The sequence below is a fragment of the Poromitra crassiceps genome, assembly GCF_964638095.1.
Source record: "Poromitra crassiceps genome assembly, chromosome: 13".
Taxonomy (NCBI): Eukaryota; Metazoa; Chordata; class Actinopteri; order Beryciformes; family Melamphaidae; genus Poromitra; species Poromitra crassiceps.
The window spans coordinates 14,978,913-15,002,506 of NC_139644.1; the positions used below are offsets into that span (position 1 = coordinate 14,978,913).

At 45.4% G+C, this 23,594-nt stretch overlaps 1 protein-coding gene across 2 annotated transcripts in view; it reads left to right on the plus strand.

Annotated features, from left to right (window-relative positions):
- The first annotated feature begins 6,594 nt into the window (after positions 1-6,594).
- Positions 6,595-23,594, plus strand: part of usp22 (ubiquitin specific peptidase 22) — a 43,439-nt gene continuing 26,439 nt past the window's right edge. The window contains exons 1-2 of one of the 2 annotated variants that reach the window (XM_083648869.1): positions 6,595-6,949; positions 7,828-7,860. In XM_083648869.1, coding sequence (XP_083504995.1) covers positions 6,830-6,949; positions 7,828-7,860 — 153 coding nt within the window. In that variant the 5' untranslated portion in view covers positions 6,595-6,829. The remainder of the gene's footprint in view (positions 6,950-7,827; positions 7,861-23,594) is intronic. The other variant, XM_083648870.1, reaches the window with a different exon arrangement.

Genomic DNA, 23,594 nt, shown 5'->3' on the forward strand with positions numbered 1-23,594 from the left:
TTCTCCTTCCTTCACCGTCTTACTCTTCATTTCGGTTTGCTACTCTATGAATGTAATAAATAATCGACATAGGTTGACCGCTTGAGCTATTTTTTTTAACCTTTATTTAACCAGGAAGTCACATTGAGGTTGAAACCTCTTTTGCAAGTGAGACCACCTAGACCTAGCTTTGAGAGAGACTTTGAAAATGTCTACCCAATTACTCATACGTGCTTAATGTAATAGACCCATTTCACGGGGGCCATTTTGTGCCGAAAATGCAGAATAAACACAGGTGCAAGCAACACACTAATGAGGGTTTCCAAATTCCAATCATTGGAAGTTGGAAACCCTCATTGGCTGGGTTTCCCAAAAGCTTCTTTGCGCTAAGAAGCTAATTTAACCCTTCTTAAGGCCCCCTTAAGAAGCAAACGCGTTTCCCAATTGCTTCTTTACGAAGGCATGCGTTTCCCAAAAGCTTCTTAGCGCTAAGAAGCTTCTTTGACCCTTCTTAAGGCTCCCGTAAGAAGCCAACGAAGCCAACCTGTTTCCCGATTGCTTCTTAGCCTAAAATTATCTTCCAATTATCTTCCGTTAAGAAGGCTGCGTTTCCCAAAAGCTTCTTAGTGCTAAGATGATCTTTCGTTAAGAAGGTTTTGTAAGAAGGGTCTGGGGCATTCTTAACACCTTCTTAATGACAAAACACTGGCAGATCCAGCCGCGTCAGGCAAAAGGAGATACTTGTGTCCACTGTTCCTCTTGTGTTTTTCCCTTTTTCCTTTCTTTCATGCACCCTTTAGTGTTTAAAATTGGGGAACACTTGAAAATCTCCCCTCTATGTATGGTTACTTGTGTTTTAAATGTTTTACCGTAGGCTATATTCCTCTAATCAGAATGGATTCCTTTTATAATGTTATGTGGATATATATAGCACCTTTCACAGAACCCAAGGTCGCTTAAATTCTGTAGTGTTTCTCTGTTTTGTTGTATGCTGTGTATATAAAGCAATTTGAACTGGAGTCCATGTCTGAAATAAATAATGTTTAATAAAGTTTAAGGGGACCATGATTAGGTTATTCTACAACAGTGTTTCTCAACCACTGAGTCGTGGCCCACTGGTGGGCTCAGAGGACTCAGGTGGGCTCAGAGGACTAATGGGCCGCAGAGGACCTCTCACATCGAGATGGTGGACAGCTCCAGTTAAGATGCTTCTTAAGAGCCTTCTATTTTTTTTATTTTTCTCTTCTGTTAAGAAGGCGTTTGGGAAACACTTCTTTGGAGCCTTCTTAACTCCTTAAGAAGCTTCTTAACTCTTAAGAAGCTTCTTTGTTGGGAAACTCAACCATTAGTGGTTTGCTTGCACCTGTGTTTATCCTGCCCTTTCGGCACAAAATGCCCCCCGTGAAAAGGGTCTATTGCACTGAGGTGCCTAATTTCTAACCTGACTCTGCCAGGCGGGGTGGTATTGTGTCCACAAACTGCACGGATGTGCGGTTTGTGAAAACAATATCGCCCCCATCTGGCTGTGTTACTTCAGTGCAAACACCATAAAGATATCAGCCCATTGAAGCCACTTGTGAGTGTGCAAATCCCAGATTACTTCAACAAAAGCACAGTTTCTGCATGGACAGCCCAAAGCCACTTGCCCGACTTTTACATTATTACATTCATTGCATCATGTTAAAAAAATAAAAAATAAAAGAATAATAAAAAAAATTGTTGAATGTTTGACAGACTAAACTGGGACTCATACAACTGTGTGTAGGAAATCTGAGAAATACTTAAAGTCAAAAATCTGTTTTTCTTCTTGTTCCTTAGTTGGATGTCTGCACTTCACTGTGCAGAATGATGTCTGTGCTGAGTTTGACACTAGAACGCTGTTTCCACAATCATCTGCTGAAAGTGGAAAGTTTCTGTGAGCTCACTGAAAAGGTGGTTTTCAATAAGCATGATTTGTGACATCACGAATCCTGGAGCCAATCACTGTCCAGTATTCAGCAGTTAAAGCCCCAACACATTCTCACTCGCAATTTGTCCTATACTGCAGATCGGTCAGGAACCCTTCTTGTCGTCACTTTGTCACGAGTTGGGAGTGAGAATGTGTTGAAATCCTGTGTATGCTGTGATTGGCTAGTTAGGTTCTATCTAGACCACCCTGATTGGTTGTTTTGGATTTTTTAATGAGGCAGAAGTAGGGGTCGGGGGAGGTCATTTTAAGGATTTTAACAAGATAATTTAAGCTTTTTGTGGGGAAAAACCATCAGACACACATTATTATTCAAAGTAGAGTATTTTATATACATCTTGAAACATGACTTTAAGGGGTCTTTAACATTGGACGGATCTGTGAACATGAGCTCAAAGGAGACAAGGGCTGGGCTGGCTGTGAGTGACAAACAGATGAACATCACACACCAGACCAATTACTAATGACTCAGTTCTAGTGTGTTACAACCCGACTCCAGCGAGTAACAACAAAAAGGCAGGAGTCACTCGCCAAAGTAAAAGTTAAAACAAATGATTTAGGTTAAGAGAAAGTAACTGGACAACATCAAACTACATCAAAAGAACAGAACAAAAAGGTCCATGCGAGGAGGAGAGAGACACTGAATGGTAGTTTTTAAAGCCAAGGAGTACAGAGGGCCCAGGTGCACTCGATCAGACTTATACATTTTTTTAATTCAAATGGGGAAATGATCCCATTTAAGTGCAAAAATATCAGCACTCATCATGCAAGCAACACATTATTTTACTATAAATAATGACAGCAACACGTTTCCTTCTGAGCTGGAAACTCAGCTTGTTCAGATAACGTAAGTGGACCTGTACTGCCCCCAAGTGAAAACCTTGTGAAACTATAACACTGAATGAATTCTAGTCACCACACAGCCATGCATCCTATCAAATTCTGTTCTGTTACGCCCTTTAAAACTAAAAACACTGCACTGCATGTGCCTATTGATTTAGAATGGGTTTAAAATGATGTTCCTTGTTTTATTTAATCATTTTTTAACCTTTATTTATATGCAATGCTCTCTTTTTCAGGAGCGCCCTGTTCACATTCACACACACATTCACACGTGGAAGCTGACCAGTACAACCACAGACCACAGTCTGATCTGCTGGCCACAGGCACAGATCAGCTCCACTGGAGTGGTTGGGGTTAAGGGCCTTGCTCAAGGGCACCTCAGTGGTGGTAATGAGGGAGGGGGCAAGTGCTGCTTTTTCCACTTCCCCCACCCAGATTGATCCTGCCGGTCTGTTTTTTTTTATTGTCTCTGAAGTAGGTCCTACTATACGATCTAAACAATTACCGGCCTATCTCCAAGCTGTGCTGCCTGGCCAAAGTCCTTGAAATTTTAGCAAATGAGCAACTCCGTTTATTTTTAGATACATACAATATCCTTCAATCACACCAATCAGGGTTCAGACCGAGACACAGCACTGTTACCGCCACATCCCTTGTAGTAAATAATGTATTGAAAAGCCTTGATGACCGTCAGCACTGTGCGGCTCTTTTCATAGACCTCTCAAAGGCATTCGATACAGTGGATCACAACATTTTACTGAAAAAACTGTGCTCCATCGGGCTGGACAACCTCTCAGTCAGGTGGTTTTCCAGTTACCTGTCTGGGAGGAGACAAACAGTTGGTGTTGGTGACACACGATCTGGGTCTTTGAGTATAGGTAAGGGGGTCCCCCAAGGATCAATTTACGGTCCCACATTATTCACTATTTATATTAATAATATTTTCTTTCCTTCTGAGCACTGTAATGTACATTTTTATGCTGACGACACAGTTGTGTACTGTACTGGAGCGACACCTGCACAGGCAGTCACAAGGCTTCAGACTGCCTTTGACCATCTTCAGCAGGCCCTGTCTGACATGAAATTGGTCTTAAATGCCAAGAAAACAAAATGGCTGATGTTCTCTAGAACCTCTACTAGTAATGAAAATCTGAGTATCCGCACAGTGCAGAACGAGCCAATTGATTGTGTTTCTTCCTATAAATATCTTGGTATTTGGTTGGATGCGAAACTTTCTTTTCGCGTTCACATTGACCATCTAACAAAGAAATTAAGGAGGAAAATTGGTTTTCTATACAGAAACAGATCTTGTTTTTCTCTCTGTACCAGAAGAGCAATTGTACAGTCTCTATTATTGTCTGTCCTGGATTATGAGGATGTTGTGTATATGCATGCCCCACCTACCATCTTGAAACCCCTTGATGCTGTGTACCACAGCGCTCTGCGCTTTATAACAGGTGACGGTTATTTAACGCATCATTGTATTTTGTATGATAAGGTGAACTGGCCCTCCCTGTCATCTAGACGAAAGCAACATTGTCTCTTGTTTATTTACAAGGCTATGATTGGACAACTTCCTTTGTATTTGTGTTCACTTCTAAATCAGGTTAATACAAATTATCAGACACGCTCACGATCTCACATTAGACTGTCAGTCCCGCGAGTGAGATCTGAGCAAGGTAAGACTGCATTTTCTTTTTATGCACCAGATGGATGGAATCGGCTCCAGGACACTTTAAAATTGGAGCAACTGATCTCCCTGGAATCATTTAAAGTACTGCTCGAAAGCACTGTATGTGAAGAGTGCACTTGTTTTATCTAAACTGTTTTATCATCTCTGTCTGTACATTTCTGTATGTGTTCTTTGTAACAGGGCGCTCTTGTAAATGAGAGTTCGCTCTCAAGGGCCTTTCCCTGTATAAATAAAGGTAAAATAAAAATAAAATAAAATAAAAAATACATGCACTAAAAAGTGCTATACAAATAAACATTGATTGATTGATTGATTGATTGATTGATTGATTGATTGATTGATTGATTGATTGATTGATTGATTGATGTTTCTCAACAAGGACAAGTTCAGCCCAGTATCACATGTGTCATGTAGCAACAACCAGGCGACCTCATGCAACTCAAGCCCATTCAAGGCATCTTTCAACAGCCCAAGTTTGGCACTGATGACATCATCGCTGATGACATCATCATTGATGACATCATCACCGTTATCCATTCCTGACTGAATGAATGCCTGACTCACCCCAAAAAGCCTTGTCTTGACCACACGCCATGCAGGCTGCACACATTAGGGAAAAGTGTGGGGGAGGAGGGGGGGATACAATCGGCTTGGCTTAAATAATGCCTTTTAACCTTCTTTTAACCTTCTACTTTGCATAGACTAGCCAGCAGCATACATTACATAGCGTTGCATCAGTATCACGTGACTCACCACCAGGACTCGATCACACCATCTTTCTCACCACGGGCAGGTCACAAACTTGTGATTCAGTATGACAGGTTGGACAAATTTGAGAGTCCCAGGTGGTCTTATGTCCAAGACAATCTTTTGCCACCAATCTGGAATCTACTTGAACCACCATTCTCTGCTAATTCATTTGCATATCTGTATATAGTTTAATTAAAAATCTTAAAAGTTTTATCACATAATCTGTATGGGTTTAATCTAGTTGGAAGCAAGAATGCAAGATTATGCAAATCATTGGATACATATTTGTTATCGCTAGAGTTCACAAACTCACAACCACCTGAGCCATTCTGTGCCATAACTCTTTATTGATTGATTGATTGATTGATTGATTGATTTATTATATCTGACTTATAAATATATTGTAAACGGTAAAATAGACTGGCATGCAAACAGACTTTTTTTTTAGATTATGCATGCAAAACATGCTTTCTGAAAACAATAACCTGCTGCTCAAGTAGACAGTTATAAAGCTCTAAGCATGCCAGAGACTCATTAGCTCGAAGTCAGCTTGGTTCAGTGATGATATGATGATGATGGTACTTCTACTGGTAGTGTGGGTGGAGGTAGTTGTGATAGGTGTACTCAGTAATATACAATGGATAACCACTAGGTGGTAGGCTTTAATTGATTATACTACTGAAGCTAAGGGGATGACATATTTGACCATTTAACGCTATAATCTCAAACAAGCGCAAGAAAAGTAATACTTTGCTTGTGCAAAAATGAAAACATTTCGTTTACATTCTTCACGTTTAATTTCCTGAACTAACTTCCAGGCTTAAAATGGGTCTACTGTATACATGGGTATTATACACTTGTACGGGACAGTGGAAGGGCGGTACACGAAAATAGCAATCAGGCCTGATTGACATACGGTACGGGCAATAACAACGCTGTTTCTCTTGGCACCGACGCCTATTTCAGAAAAAGCACAGCTTTGCACCATTCACAACAACATACCTGCTGCAGAGAGGGTTGGCTTCAACAGTAGATCCGTTTTATATTCCAGTTCTATCCTGAGTGGGAGGTGTTTCGTTGTTAGGGCAACGTCATCGTGTGAAATGTGTGAAATGCACACATCCAACCATACGGAAGACGCTATGTTGCAAAACACGCGCACCCAAAGCACCCTGAAATGAACGTGGTGACGTAACTTCTTTGTGTTGGCAAATCACGGTGCACGTTGGGCGGGCTTTGTGAAGCCCGTGGTTCAGTGTTAGCAGGCTAGCTACAGAAAGAAAGCTAACAAATCGTGAGAGTGGAAGTGGAGCTAGCGTTATATGAAAAGGCAACTGTCAAAACAGCAACGGGAATAGAGCTTTTTAATCAAGTGATAATTGTCTTCGGTCGCTATATGAACAAATGTATAGCTAATTAATCAAAGAGCGTGTTTGTCAGATGCCCGAAGCGCATTTTGGATATACATCGCCTGTCCCATTTCCAAACGGAAACCATTTCTGGACAGATAGTTCGTGCTGCTAGCTAGCTAGCTAACTCAATTTTCCAGGAGACATTTCATTATCAACTACCAATCCAAACTGAATGTCGCATCTGTCATGAGTCCGGCCGGGTGCCCCCATGTGAACGGTTATAAGGTGGACAATTGGAAACAAAATCTTCGAGTCATATACCAATGCTTTGTGTGGAGTGGCACTGCTGAGACCAGGAGACGAAAGGTAAAAACACAGGAACTGTAAACGTTAGCTTCAGAAACAGTTAAACAAAACATGAAATATGGCACAGACAGACGCAGAATTTGGAGTGCAAATGACAACCCACGTGAAGCACAACCCACTGAACTGGCTGACCACATTTACAGTCTTGCTGAAACGGTTTTGCAGTAACGTCAGTAGCTAGCAAGTTACCGGTAACGTTAGCTAGCTAGACTCTGCTTGTGCAACTGCGGAGACTGTCGTTACTGTTTGCAAGTTCTGTAACAATCTCTCGCGGATGTCTCTCGCTTTTCTAACGTTAGCTAATCGTATTTAACTCCTTTTGGCGCTGTGAGCCAGTTCACGTTAGCTGGATGGCTAAACTTGGGTTTGAAGTGAGTCGTGGCCACTGGCTACCCGACCAAATTCGCCCATTGTGTCCCCGCACACACACACACACACACACACACACACACACACTGGGCCGACGCAATCGGTCCTCTCCTGGACACTCCAGGTTGGTGTTTCCCCGGCATCGCTCACGAGTTGAGATGCTGGGGCGTCATCCCACACCCTCGGCCCACAGCACCAAATAGCGGTGTTTATTACACTGTGCCGAAACCTCATAGTGCTGTGTTGCAAATTCGATTTTTAAATAAAACTGACTTACTTCAAGTACTTTTGCTGACCCCCCCCCCCTTTTTTTTTTGCTTTTTTGGGGGGACAAATTTGCACTTGTCTTTTTTGTTTCGTTCCATGATATGAATATTTATAAGATTTATAATCTCCATTGTGGTTTTTTACACTGTAAATTTATTAGATTACTTGATTTTTTTTTGTCACTGGCAATCCCAGCACATCTTACATGTGTCATACATTTTTATTTCGTTGTGATGAAATAGGTGCTTCAGCATGATGCGGGATGGACAGCATTGGTGAGTTGATCGTAACACCCCCTCCACCCCCCCTGCACCGACATGATAAGTAGAGTTCAGATGAGTATACCAAATGCTGGCTTGCTTTCTCTCTGCTTGCTCTCCCACCTATGTTCCTCAGCACCATTTCATTCAATGGTCTGAATAGTAGATGTTCTCTATTTTAGCCTACTGGAAGAAATTGTCCCCATCCGTGTATCTGCCATGTCGGGGATTGTTACTGCTGGCAAGATCGATTGGTGGGAGGAGGGACTGTGAGCAGAATGTCCAGAACCATGATAGCCCGGCGGCTACATTTGGCCCTACTGAGAATGTTTGGGGCTTGTCAAAGCAAATAACTCACGCAGGATGGTCGATGACCCGTCTGTTTATACAGTTTTGTTGTGACAAGCTTTGGATTTTAACGCAGCGCTCACACTCTCCTTCGCTACATCGCCATGATTAACTTTGCTTTTTGCCCCACAGTCTGAGTCTTCTTTCCAAAGTAATTTATCTGCCCATCCTTTGAAGCCTGCACGTCTTCCAAAAGTAATCCACAGGCCAGGTTTTGCAGCAATCCCAGGAGCGTGAAGGGAATAAGGTGGCTCAGAGAATTGAGCCCTTTACCACAATGCACCTGATCATTCTTATTTCTGTGACGGACCTTTGGGTGAATTCCTGTCCGGCAGAATGTAAGACAGAAACTGGACTATCAGGGCACAAAATGAACACTTGCCAAATGCTTAATGCCAAATGCAGGTACAATGTATATTTGGCGGATAAATCAGTAAGGGTCACCTGGTAACATTTTGAGATGGTAATAATATGCATTTCGAAATGAGCCCAAACTATAATTTCATACAATTTGCCACAGAGAAAGGCAATATACTTCATGTGCATGGCATAAGTTTCCCGTATTAAATACTTAATGTTGATGGATGTGCGTTATAGATATGCTGTCAGCTTGTGGATACCCTCAGCTGTTGCTTAGTGCAGGGCGTAGCTTTGGCACTTGCCACTGAGCGTCCCCTGATGAATCAGGCACACAGGTCCTTTCTGTCTTTGTGCTAGCTCTGTGGCTAGTTAGAGGAATTCAGGTTCATTGTCCCGAGTCCCGTCTGTACTCTGCTCTGTTTTGAAAGCCTCACTGTTTCAGCACCGTCTCTGCCAACCAAACACTACTGTCTTGTTTTTCATTATGATTCATGGGATTATCTAACTGTGTGTTATGCAAACAGGACAAAGAAATGGAGATAGGCAAATTTGTCAGCATGTGACAGAGGCAAGCAACCTGAATATAAGGGCGATCCTTGTCTTTGCTCAAGGTCAAATATTCAACATGGGTCTATATCTCATACCCCCTATCTCCAGGAGTCGGAGTAGTGTATCTGAAACGTTCTAGTCATTTGTGGAGTGATCACGGGGATGTTCCCCCATCAATATTTTCAGCGATTCCGATCTTGATAGCTGCCTGGCTGGAATGTAATCAATGGAGCCTGCTTTCTCGAAGCCAGTTCAAATGTGTGTGTGTGTGCGTACTACAGCAGGCGAGCAAAGCAAGACAGAAGCTTAATCAAGCATAGGTCAACCTGATATGACATCTCTCTGTGATTCCACCACCGACCCCCCCTGGTGGATTGGATGAATAGTGAGGTAGTGTTGTGTAAGTGATGATGACTTTTATTTCCATCGCAGGCAAGGACACGACACTCCATGACCGTTGCGTTGGCAGCAACAAGCCAGACTTCCACCCAAGATTTGTCTTTGACTCAAAACTCTTGGTGACTCTAGCGTGCTGAGAGGAACACCGTGGCAATATGGTGGATAATAGCTTGTCGTTGTACCATGCCCCAGCCATCTCTCTGCACCTCGCGCGTACTTTGTGGCACACTGCTGCACGAACACCGAGCGCACCGGTTTTGAGCCTGCTAGCTGGTATAAATCCTCAAGGTTAGTTCCTCTCAAGAACACCACCACATTGCAATGCACCTGTGGCCTTGCAAGTGAAGGAAGACTTTCACTGCAGTCAGTGTAATAGTCACTGTATCTGATACTAAGTGATTTAATAGATATTGCAATTACCTTCACATTGACATATTTTTATATTTTGGCCGGCGGTTCCCCTAATGAAAGGAGAAAGAAGAGTGTCTGTTTTCGTTCATTTATATTACAAGTGCGGTAAGGCAGACATCGCCTGAAAACATTTGTGCGATTTAGTTTAGCCTTAAATTGTGCTCTGAAAAAGGAATGACTAATAGAGACGGAGAAAGTAGCAAATGGCTAAAGAGCACAGTGAGAGGTTGCAGCAGGGGGGGGGGGGTGGCTGTGGGAGTTGGTAGGAGACTTGTTATTGTAGCTCACACCCCCTGCATTGAGATTGTCCATCTCTCTTGTGACATGCAGAGCAGATAGCATACTGCTCCTGTAGCACAGAGCAGATAGCATACTGCTCCTGTAGCACAGAGCAGTGCGTTGTCCTGAACGCTGTCTTGGTTTGTGTCCAAAAATGATGATGATGATGATGATGAGCCAGCTGGCCAAGAAGGCTTTTTTCATGACGTCCTGCTTATCTGAACATTCACCTTGGAGTAGGCGTGCGCGCCGCGCAGAAATCCTGCATCTGTCCTCCTCACTGTGTGTGTGTGGGAACAATCGTTTGAGGAGATGTCAGTCGCATTGGGTGGTGCTAATATTACCACTGCAGCTTGCCACATATCAGTCTTAATAGCATCACAGGGCTTCAACAGTGGCAAACACATAGCAAGCGTGTTTTTTTCTTAGCAGAGATGCATCCCCCTGGATAGCGGGGGTTATGAAGGACATTTTTCACTCAGTGAAGGATAGAAACAGTGCGTTTGGCTCTCTCTCTTTCTACCTTTATGTTGATTTTGCTCTCTTCCACCACCTCCTTTTTCCTCATCCTCCCTCTTTTTCTCGAGTCTGTCCTCAACCACCTCCCTGCAAGCTGTCATCCTCGCTGCCTCCAGCTAAAATCAATTCCCAGTCAATGTGCAGGAGCATCGCCGGCAAATCTGTCACCTGCTCTGCATGCACAAGCCCAAAATCCCAGGTGGGGCCCGTACAAATGGCAGAATAAACGCCAGATTTATCCGTTTTTTTACTAGTGATGACGACGCAGCCCAGTGTGGCTTGGCATGTCTCCTGTCCAGATGTAGGTTAGTGAGCTGTGCAGCAGTTGTAATCGTGATTACTTTTTTTTTTTTTTTTTTTTTTTTTTTTTTTAAACATGTTGTTCCTAGTTGAAATGCTGTATTGGCCTGGGACCACTGTGTTCATTGGAACTGTGCACTAGTGTCAGCTGTTTATGGATTAAGTTTGGAGTCACATTTGATGTTGTCGTGATTCCTTCATGCCTCGAGTCGGAACGCATTATAGACCCTTTTCACAGGGGCCATTTTGTGTCGAAAAGGCAGGGTAAACACAGGTGCAAGCAGCACACTGAGGGTTTCCAACTTCCATGCTTGGAAGTTGGAAACCCCCATTACTGTTTTGCTTGCACCTGTGTTTACCCTGCCTTTTTGTCACAAAATGCGGTGAAACGGGTCTAATTGTCCTCTGTACACAAATGCAAACTATACCTAAATTCTAAGTGCCATTTTGATATGGCACAAAATGCCCCGTGGACAGAACAATGAAAGCAAATGGAGCAGGGTGAGATGGTCCACTGAGGGAGATAGTGAGAATAAACAAAGGCACAACAGCGTTGTGTCCTTGGCTGTGGTAATGAGCGCTAAATGATAGGCTAATGACGCCGGCATGATGCTGCCCACTTCTTTTGTGCTTCTGGGTTTCATTATGTCCTGTTCTGGTTGAGGTGCGCCTGATGTTCAGGGGCCGGCCCGTCAGTTAGCAGAGCCATTTGGATCGGCCATGCCACCTTGTAGCCGGAGGGGATTCTGGGTAGTTACTGACTGTACACCTCATGTAAGAGAAATCAGTTTCCGCGTCGTAATTGCAGAGGAGGAACTGTAATTGTTCTGGGCTACTTACTTCCCCCTTCCATCTCCTGGTTCTTTAGTTTGATCTCTTTTTCTTTTCTTTTTTAAGATCGTTTTTATTAGTTTATTTTATTTTATTTTGTGTAGTGAAGTCTGAAGAGACACAGGAAAGATTAGAGAGGGAGAGGTATTACATGTGGTGGCAAAGGTGCCACACTGGATTTGAACCCAGGACAGGCTATATGATATATGCACCGTAGACCACTGGCTTCCACCTCTTAATCTATTCACGTATCCATGGATTGTGTTTGTGTGTGTCTTTAAATGACGCGATGGTAAGGGAGCATTGGAGTGGTTTTGATCAGCTTTCTGATGTTTCCTCTCTTCATTGAGCTTTACGTTCCACCAGATTGGCCAGAAACATGCAGCACAGAACATAAATGGAAGCCCCCCCCCCCCCCCCCCCTTCTCTCCTTCTCTCCTCCCCCCTCCTTTACAGTTCAGTTTATTCTCCCCATCCCAACTCCTGGCCTATTCATAATTTATAGTTTCTGAATGGCTAAGGAGATGAGAGATGCCATGAATATTCATGAAGGTCATGGTTATTTATTTTGTGTGCTCTGTGTGCTCCTCCATTAGCAGGATGGACTCCTCAGTTTTAGCCTTCGACCCGGTTCTTACTGTTATTTACTAGCCCCAGGAAGAGGTTCTCACTGTTATTTACTAGCCCGAGGAAGAGGTTCTCACTGTTATTTCCTAGCCCGAGGAAGAGGTTCTCACTGTTATTTCCTAGCCCGAGGAAGAGGTTCTCACTGTTATTTACTAGCCCGAGGAAGAGGTTCTCACTGTTATTTCCTAGCCCGAGGAAGAGGTTCTCACTGTTATTTACTAGCCTGAGGAAGAGGTTCTCACTGTTATTTACTAGCCCGAGGAAGAGGTTCTCACTGTTATTTACTAGCCCGAGGAAGAGGTTCTCACTGTTATTTACTAGCCCGAGGAAGAGGTTCTCACTGTTATTTACTAGCCCGAGGAAGAGGTTCTCACTGTTATTTACTAGCCCGAGGAAGAGGTTCTCACTGTTATTTACTAGCCCGAGGAAGAGGTTCTCACTGTTATTTACTAGCCCGAGGAAGAGGTTCTCACTGTTATTTACTAGCCTGAGGAAGAGGTTCTCACTGTTATTTACTAGCCTGAGGAAGAGGTTCTCACTGTTATTTACTAGCCTGAGGAAGAGGTTCTCACTGTTATTTACTAGCCCGAGGAAGAGGTTCTCACTGTTATTTACTAGCCCGAGGAAGAGGTTCTCACTGTTATTTACTAGCCTGAGGAAGAGGTTCTCACTGTTATTTACTAGCCCGAGGAAGAGGTTCTCACTGTTATTTACTAGCCCGAGGAAGAGGTTCTCACTGTTATTTACTAGCCCGAGGAAGAGGTTCTCACTGTTATTTACTAGCCCGAGGAAGAGGTTCTCACTGTTATTTACTAGCCCGAGGAAGAGGTTCTCACTGTTATTTACTAGCCCGAGGAAGAGGTTCTCACTGTTATTTACTAGCCCAAGGAAGAGGTGCTGCTGCAACCCACACACACCACCACCACCTGTAAAAAAAAAAAAAAAAAATCTGCCAGGAAGTTAACCCAGAGCCATTAACTTACGTTGAATGGAAATTGGATGTGAGAAAAAAAATGTGTGTGTGTGTGTGTGTGTGTGTGTGTGTGTGGGGGGGGGTGTGACAGAGTTTTACGGTGGTGGTTGCTTTGAAGAAGTCTGTCACTTTGATTAAAGGCGAATGGGGCGTGATTAGAGAGGCGACTGAACTAGACCCCCTCATCTCTGGTTTTTATAGATCATCTCAGATGATCAGAGGAAGCCTAACCCCTCGATAAGAAGAACCCAACCCCCTTACGGCTTGTGATGATGGAGAAGACGAGGATGAGAGAGAAGGCAGTCGTTGGCTCTTGCTGAGCATTTCAAAGTTAGGAAAGGGTGGATATTGTCAAGGATGACACATTTGCTTCCTTCTGACGCTCCGCTCCTTTCTCCTCACACACACACACCCACACACACACACACACACACACACACACACACACACACACACACAGCACTCTAAATACACTCAGGCATGGCCCATCCCGGAGAGAGCGGCTGATTCCTGTGCTGTGAGCAGATCTTGACAGATCAGTCTCCATCACATCACAAGGCCTGCTCCCTGACTCATCAGCATACGTTTGAAGCATGAGGAGCCTCCTCATAGACCTCTCTTCTGCGCTCGCTCCCACGCCGTTTCTTCCTCCTCTTCTTGCTTTCGCTTTTGTTATTTGCAAACCCAGTTCAGTCAGTCCCCGTTCTCCTCGCCTCTTGATTACTCCGTCAAGCTTCTGCAAAAACAATGGCAGTATAGCCACAATATTGGATGTTGTATTAATTTGTGTATATTTTGCGAATCACGATAGTTTAGTTTTGATCATATATTTATTTTGAAATGTTATTGCCGTTGCTGATACGTTATATGCAGATACATCTGTTAATGATGGTAAAATCTAAATAATACCGCCTCTTTTAAAAATGCACAATGCATTCAGTCCATTGTGAAATTGAAATACTATAATATTGTGTCCTATTTATAGAGGTTTGCATAGCATTTTGGATCCCGTGCAATTCAGAGCCAAACATCTAATCCTCCCATTTTCCCCTCTTCCCACTCTCCTCTTTTTCCCCATCCCACTGCCTCAGTGTAGAGTAGGGCTGGCACGGATCACGGATAATCCGTGATCCGTACGGATCAGCCCCCACGGTTCGGAACGCGGTTCGGAACTTCCGTGGTCCACAGAGCCCCCCCCCCCCCTCTTTTTCGTTGCATTTAACGTTTAACGCTAGTTTATGAGAACGCCTACAGCGCAGCCAGACACAGACTGGCATCATCATGGCGAGCACAAGTACGAGCCGACAAGCAGCTGAATTGGAAAAGCTTCCCGCATCATTTAAATCAGCTGTATGGGAGCATTTTGGCTTCCCTGTCAAATCTGGCTACTAAAGACCGCAGCGCAACAAACTTATTTCAACACCTCCGAAAAAGCACAGGAATGCGAGCAGCGTGTTGCAAGATATAACGAGAGCCACCACACGTTCACACACACACACACACACACACACACACACACCGACCGGACGGTGAAATGTTGGCTTAAGACCCATAACAACAAAACAACACGTGGGGCCACCGAGTAGCTGTTAAGTAGCTGCAACGTTATGTTTCCAGACTCACCCTGTCTGTACCTGTGTCAAGTGACTGCAGGTTAGCAAGCAACAGCCAGGAAGTTAGGCATAGCAGCGCCACGCTAAAACAGGAAGTTGGGTTGTTCTGCCTTCAGAGTAAAAGCATAAATTGTATCACTTATGAGATTTTTTTTGAGCTGTGCAGGGCAACAAATCGTTAGAGGTATAATAGTATTAAAAAATCAAATCGAAATCGAAAATCTAATTTTGAGAGAAAAAATCTGAGATTTTTTTTTTTTTTTTTTTTTTTGCTGATCCAAAAAATGCGTGATTCGTCGCTCAAAATCTGTCACGCGATCCGAACCGTGGGTTTTCTGATCCGTGCCAGCCCTAGTGTAGAGTGGAGAGTGTTTTGGGTGATGTCAGTGTAGAACAGTCAGTGGGTTGGGTGATGTCAGTGTAGAACAGTCAGTGTGTTGGGTGATGTCAGTGTAGAACAGTCAGTCAGTGTGTTGGCTGATGTCAGTGTAGAACAGTCAGTGTGTTGGGTGATGTCAGTGTAGAACAGTCAGTCAGTGTGTTGGGTGATGTCAGTGTAGAACAGTCAGTGGGTTGGGTGATGTCAGTGTAGAACAGTCAGTGGGTTGGGTGATGTCAGTGTAGAACAGTCAGTCAGTGGGTTGGGTGATGTCAGTGTAGAACAGTCAGTGGGTTGGGTGATGTCAGTGTAGAACAGTCAGTAGGTTGGGTGATGTCAGTGTAGAACAGTCAGTAGGTTGGGTGATGTCAGTGTAGAACAGTCAGTGAGTTGGTGATGTCAGTGTAGAACAGTCAGTGGGTTGGGTGATGTCAGTGTAGAACAGTCAGTGGGTTGGGTGATGTCAGTGTAGAACAGTCAGTAGGTTGGGTGATGTCAGTGTAGAACAGTCAGTAGGTTGGGTGATGTCAGTGTAGAACAGTCAGTAGGTTGGGTGATGTCAGTGTAGAACAGTCAGTCAGTGGGTTGGGTGATGTCAGTGTAGAACAGTCAGTAGGTTGGGTGATGTCAGTGTAGAACAGTCAGTAGGTTGGGTGATGTCAGTGTAGAACAGTCAGTGGGTTGGGTGATGTCAGTGTAGAACAGTCAGTGTGTTGGGTGATGTCAGTGTAGAACAGTCAGTAGGTTGGGTGATGATGTCAGTGTAGAACAGTCAGTAGGTTGGGTGATGTCAGTGTAGAACAGTCAGTGGGTTGGGTGATGCAGACGTTGCTTTCTGGCCCTCATCCAGGCCTATTCCACCCCATGCTCTGTTTCACTGCCAGGCCTTGTCTGATGTGGTTTTCAGTCTGTCAGTCAGCATGGTTGTGGCTGGGTGACTCAGGTCTGTGCCCGCCTCCCACAGTCAGCTCAGGCCTGGCTCCACCCAGAGTCCTGGCTCCTCCCAGAGTCAGCTCAGGCCTGGCTCCTCCCAGAGTCAGCTCAGGTCTGGCTCCTCCCAGAGTCAGCGCAGGCCTGGCTCCACCCAGAGTCCTGGCTCCTCCCACAGTCAGCTCAGGTCTGTGCCCGCCTCCCAGAGTCAGCTCAGGTCTGGCTCCTCCCAGAGTCAGCTCAGGCCTGGCTCCTCCCACAGTCAGCTCAGGCCTGGCTCCTCCCAGAGTCAGCTCAGGTCTGGCTCCTCCCAGAGTCAGCTCAGGCCTGGCTCCTCCCACAGTCAGCTCAGGCCTGGCTCCTCCCAGAGTCAGCTCAGGCCTGGCTCCTCCCAGAGTCAGCTCAGGTTTAGAACATGGGAAAAGTTGAATCATACACTAGAGACTGTATATTATATATCATGAGTAGGGCTGGGCGATATAGTTAAAAACAGGGGCGGACTGGGATCATAATTCAGGCCGGGCATTAGATACCAAGCAGGCCAGGCCGATATGGGCCAACGCGCGTGAAATTTGGGCCGTTTGAAGCCAGATTTGGGCCGTTTGAAGTCCAATTTTACAATGAGATGCACCCACTTTAACCCTGAAGTGTAATTATTACTTCAGACTAACTAATAAAGTAATAAAACCACTAGTAAACCAGTAGGCGGCGCCTGGCCTGCTGTTCAGTGAGTGGCCTGACTGCAAGCACCCAAATTTTTTTTTTTTTTTTTTTTTTAAATTTGCGATTATCGATTCTGGAATAAAAGATCGATCCAAAAAATCGTGACATTAAAAATCGCGATACTTAGGTGAATCGATTTTTTCCCCCACCCCTAAGTACTGTTCCAATGCAAAGTTCACATTTTGCCAAGAACGCTTAAAATTCCCAGATGTGTTCTTGACATGCCCACTTTACCGAGGATGCTCTGGTTGGTGACTTGTGTCAACTTGGCAAGGCACGTATCCCAGCATTCATTTCGGCATAAGCGGAGGCAGAACGCAGCAGAGAAGACGCCATAAGCTCCCGGAAGTTTTTTTACAATTTAAAGTTTTATTTCATCACTAAATTCATTTCTGATGACTTTTGATGCCTACAAGCAGGGTAGTAGGGTTCAATAAGTGCCACTTTACGAACGTTTATGGCGAAAAATGGCAAAAAAGCTCCAGAGCACAATTGGCTGCATCTACATCAGCTGAGCTTTTTATTGGTGTAGTACTGCAGGCGGCCTCTGCGCTGGTATTGCGCAATACCCTCAAGAACGCATCGTCTCAAACTGCCAACAGCGTCATGTGTGCTTGTGACCTAGCAAGTTAATTCTTCCAAGAACGACTAGCAAGAACATTCTCCCCGAGAACACAAGAACAAGAACGCATTCTTGGTATTGAGAAACGGCCCTGGCTCATCACCTTGTGGGGTCCCTCTCTCACATGCTGCCGTCTTCCATTATTGTTCAGTCTCTGATAACACAGCCTCCCATACAAATCCCACAGCCACATTCAGGAGTGTTGTGTGGCTGCACTTTGTTCTTGGCCTCCTCAAATCTATCCCAAGAGCTCATTAACCAGCACATGGTGGGCTTGTAATGTACGTGACATCCTCTGCTTGCACTGGCTGTGCAGCATGTGATCTGCCACACTGTCTTTGGGATCAGAAGAATAGGGCTGTTTGACTCTGCCCTCGACACACTCACAACTCAGTGTTATGGCTTTGCTTTAGAAATCTTCCACTAGGGAGCAATCCTGGTCAAGTAGAGAAGATATTGACATGGGCCCAAAACTAAAGGGAGGTTGGTGTTAGAGGGCGTGGCTACTAGGATGCTGCTGCTTGTGGCTTGTTCATTTGACAATGTTAAACTTAGCCTTTAGAGCAGGAATGAAGGAGGGGAGCCGAGCCACATGAAAAATGCATGGACATGGTTCACAAGACAGCGGGGCTTTGTTTTTTGTGAGGGGTTGTTACAGCTACACTGTATGTATGCAGTGACCACTGGCACTGTGCTTTCCTATTTTTGTGCAAGCTTATATATTTTGCTATTTAATTTCCGCTTCAGTTTGGGTATTTGTGGGGCGTCTGGGCAGTGTAGAGGTAAAAGCACTCACCTACCACTGCGGAGACCCAGGTTCAATTCCCGGCAGCGATACTTCCCGGCTTGGCCAGACGTTCCTACACATTTGGCCGTGTCTGCGGGTGGGAAGCCAGTGGGGTATGAGTCCTGGTCACTGCACTAGCGCCTCCTCTCTCTGGTCGGTCAGGGCGCCTGTTCAGGGGGGGGGGAAACTGAGGGGGTGGGGGCGGGTAGGGTAGTGTGATCCCCTCTGTCAGGTGAAAAGAAGGGGCTGGCAACTGCACACGTGTCAGAGGAAGCATGTGCTCGTCTACAACTCTCCCAGGATCGGCAGAAGGGGTGGAGCAACGACCGGGACAGCAGGGGGCATTGGCCAAGTACAATGAGGAGAAAATGGGAGGAAAAACTGAAATAGAATAATAATTTGGGTATTTGTATGAGGGAGAAGGTGAATTGAACGTTTGATTAGGTTTGTTTGTTTGTTTGTTTCTGAGTGTGAGATCAGATGCAGCCACTTCTGCTCTCTGCCTCTCTTGGTCGGACGGACGGGTCCACTCCCTCGATTTATCCTCATCTATCCCCCCATCCCGCCCAGCATGTCTCACCCTCACCCCGCCCCTCCAGCCTTTGACTAGAGATGGAACCTCTCATTTGACTGTTGCACCAGCCAATGGGAAGACATCGCTGCTGCAAAGCATGCTGGTCACGGCCCACGCCAACCAATCATGCCGGCTCTCCAGCCCTCCCTTAGTGCCACCATCTGGCTAATGAGCTGTCAATCACTCTCCAGGGGCAGGCCAGGCCCCATAACCAAGAGGCAATCAATCTCTTGTAGTGTGGACACTCAATTATTCCCCATTGTTAAAGCCTTGGACCCCACTGACAGCCTCGCTGCCGACTCGCTTTCTACTGTTCAAATGCTTCTCTGCCCTTGTGAAAAAGGTGAAGATTAAGGCGTTAGACCCTAGCTAGAGAATTAATTGCTAGAACTAGCAATGGTCTATATACTCACTTTTGAAGACCCTTTATTGGACACCTAGTCTCCGTGTACAGCTAGTCTTGACTCTATAGATAGAGTTAGTGCTTATAGATTTTCCCGGAGGTAATTTGTTTGTGTTTTGGGCTCCGCCCCGTGGGCCATGCCAGGGGGGGGTAAAGCAGAGGCCTGTCATGTGATCTGATTGGAGGAGATTAGAACCCAAGGGGACCACTCAAATGTTCCGTTGTTGGCGTGCGAGTCACACAAGCACTGCCTCTTCATCGGGGCGTGTTTGTGTGAATGCGGTGTGCTCTTTCAGGAAGGGGTTTGTTTGAGGGCATCTGGTAGCTGTACGCTTTGACAAATGATGCTGAAGCCTTTTGTTGGGCTGGAGCGAGACTATTAGCCATCTGTGCTGCAGACAAACAAACACGCTGCCCCCCGCGCGCGCTGCCCTCTCGCCATTTACGTCTGTTCCTCAATGTTTTTAGCTTGTTGTTGTTGTTGTTCTGCAGCGTCGGTCTCCTCCTTGTCTCTGCGGCGTGGCCACTGCCACGGTTTCATTCCACCCAGTGGTGAATTGGATAAATGTAGGTTTGGTGCTCTTGGTGTGACGCGGCTGCCTGCTCCCTGTTCCTGACTCTGTTATGAGATTTCTAAGTATATCTGTGCTGTGTTTCATCTGAAGGCCTCTGATGTGTTTACATGGACGGATGTATTGTAATTATTACAGTAAATGATAATTCAGCATTGTGCTTTTGTTAGTTCTCTATGATTCCAAACTAGCACTTTACCTGGGCCCTCTGGAAATCAACCAGCACGATGTGCCTCTCCCTAACAGAAAGACTGTTCCACTTCCTACTCATTTCTCTCTCTCGCTCACGCGCACACACACTCTCACAAACACACACACTAGGGCTGGGTGTTATGATTTCAAATCAGTATCACGATTATTTCAAACTTGTACCTTGATTATGATTAATGAACGATTATTCTATTATACGTTTTTTTGAAACACTGCCTCTTCTATGACAATGTCTGTACTGTAAATATGTTTATACATATAGGTTTGAGTCCGCTCCGTGTCATCTTCCTCCTCAGTCAGCACTGGTGACTGGAGGATGTGTAGGACAGGCTTTCAAAATAAAACGGCACGTGTTTTGTTCATTGGCATGGCTTTTGTTTTGAAACGGACTCATCGGACATTCTGCATCTCGCTGTGTCGCGTGGCTCGACACAGTGGAGCGAGAGGAAAGTCCAGAGAGGAATCACAGAAGGAATTTGTTGTCACGTTGTAGGGATTGCGTTTACACCTAGCTAAGATCTGAACACAATGCGACAGCATGAGTGAACGCCTGACCGCGGACTAACGTTAGTTGGGCGCGGGGAGGCACGTGACTGAACACAATGTAATATTAAATTTTCATTCATTAACATTCATGAACGCACGCATTGGGGAAAGTATTAGCCGACATGAGCAAAATTAAGTCGGTTAGTTCTAAATGTCTTTTTTTTTTTTTTTACATTTTCGGTGAATTGCCCAGCCCTAACGCATGCACACACCCACACAGGCGCGGTGCACCTAGGCATCTACCTTGCTATCTAGATCCATGACATGTGCTGCAAACCCCCTCCTCCATCACACCAACCTACACAGCTCACACCAACTCCTCAGAAGCATCAAGCACCCATTTGATCCTGGCATCAAAGCTGCTCCACCCTGAGCATCTCTGCTCACCTCCATTCCATCCATCCATCCATGCACATTCTACTGGGTTTTATCCCTTTTCCCGGAGTTTACAAGTGGCTAGATTCCACACAGACTGGGGCTCAGGTTCCAGCTACAATGTCCCCATAGGACTGTGTGACATTATGGGGCCATATTACAGCCTCCACAGTCTGTCTTCTCTCCCTCCACGTCGTGATGATCCATAGGGATGAGATGAGAGTAACAGTATCAGGCAGTGACCACATGGCACGTCTTAGGTAAGACAATAGAGGTCACGACGAGTTGATGGAGGACAAGCATGTGAGAAGAAGGGACATATTGTGTGTCTTGTCTTGTGTGTGGAGCTGCTCAGTGAGACTGTGGATGACAGGCCAGGCATTAGTCATGGGGAGGAGGTGGAGGCGAGGGGAGGTGGGGCTAGCTCCAGCATCATCCTGCCAAACTGCAGCCCCTCTGGGGTCAGTCGGCAGCACAGTTCTGGAGCATCACTGCTGCTGCCTCCTTCCCTCCCCAGCCTCCGTAGGCTTGTTCCTATTAAATATAGAAGAGGTGTGTGTGTGTGTGTGTGTGTGTGTGTCTGAGTGTGTGTGTGTGTGTGTGTGTCTGTGTGTGTGTGTGTCTGAGTGCGCTAGCAAGTGTGTAACATTGTCAGTGTGTGTTCCTGTGCTTGTGCGATCATGCATGCGTATGGTCATATGTGTTTAGTGTACGCTAAAGATTGTGAATGTTTCAAGGCACCAGACTAGGGATGCACGATGTATCGGCAATCGTATCGGTATCTTCGTAATTTTTTAGTGTATCGCTCGATCGGTCCGATGAGCAAAGTAACACAATGTTAATATCGGTTATCCAAAATGTTCACATTGAGTGAAAACAATGCTATGATTTATGGGCTTTTCCAAAAACGGCTACTTTAATTGCACGCAGCCACATCTTCTCGTCTTACTATCGGGAATACGGCAAATAGGCGAATCTCCCAAAATGTTGGCGTGATCCTTTAATTCAAATTGTGCCTAAATATGTGCTGCGTATTTAACTTTACAAATATTTAGTGTATGCTGACGTGTAGTGACGTGATCCTAGTGCTGAGTCCTAACTAGCTTTCCTCAGGTTTCCTGGTCGGGATGTTAACTTGCAAGGCAATATAACTGAGTGGATTTTGAATGGAGTTTGGTTACCTCAGGGTTTGGTTAACCAGACAACGCACAATTCGCTTAATCCGTTTCCACTGCACTAAATCGCATTTACCTTTTTATCGATACACCAACTTTTCCACCTCCCTCCTTCAAGCGTAAAAACTTTTTGAGACGTTTCGATTTTTTCCCCCATTCGAATTTAGCAGTATTTTCATTCTGGTTTTTAATGAGCAAATTGAAAATGCGCATAAAAACAGGTGGATAGTTCGAAACCCACCTAGTGTGTACAGAAGCAAGGCTGGGTCCCAGCCAGCCACTCCACAGCACATAGAGTGTGAAGCGGCAGTGGTGAGTCACTGCTCTCATATAGCAGAGGTTGAATCTGTAGGGACTCCTCCCCTCCCTCCTCTGCTCGTTGCAGCAGCTGGAGCGTGCTCAGTAGAGCCAGACCTTTGTCCACATCATCATCATCGTCATTCTCTCTCCTCCTCAGTCACAGCTCATCACATCATTGCTCACACACTGGCTCCATTTGAATATATGAATGCTGTATTAGCCTAAATGCTGAGGGAGATTCAGAGAATGCTGGAAGAGGTGGAGAAGCTACGGCAGAGCAGAGGCAAGGTTCTTCTTACTTTATTTTCCAATGCGACGTGTAGTTGGAGCTACAACATGGTTAAAGGCTTCATTGTCACTAGACCCAGGTCGTCATCATCATCAACATGCTATTCCCAGACCCACTGGCCCGAACCAAGCATGTAATGATATTTGAGCTTCACTTCATTGCTATATTGGAGATCTATAAACCATTTAGTCCCTTCCCAGATCTCCTCCATCTGTCCATCTGTTAACAGCTCTGCACACCAGTCAGTCATCGCCCTGGAAAAGGACTCCCAGCCTAAGTTGCCCCTGGCAGGGTGCATCCCAGATGGAGATGCAGCCAGCCTAGCGCAGCGCGATATTAGCGAGCTAGCTAGCTAGCTGTCTTCTAACACTTGTTCCAGTCATCTGAGCCAGCCGCTAATCAATAGCTGATCTCATAGGACATTAAAAGCCCTGGGCGGAGAAGAGAGGCGCAGGACTGCTGACACTGAGGAATAGACACCAGGGAACCACAGGGGGGGGGGGGGGGGGTGATGGTGGGGATGAGGAGGAGGGCAGGGCGCGGCCTTGGCAGGCCCTCTTGTTTTGCCTTGGAGTCCTGGTGCAATGCAGGAGGAGTGGGAATCAACAGCACCCCTCCTCAGGAGGAATAGGCGAAAGAGAGGCAGCAAAAGATG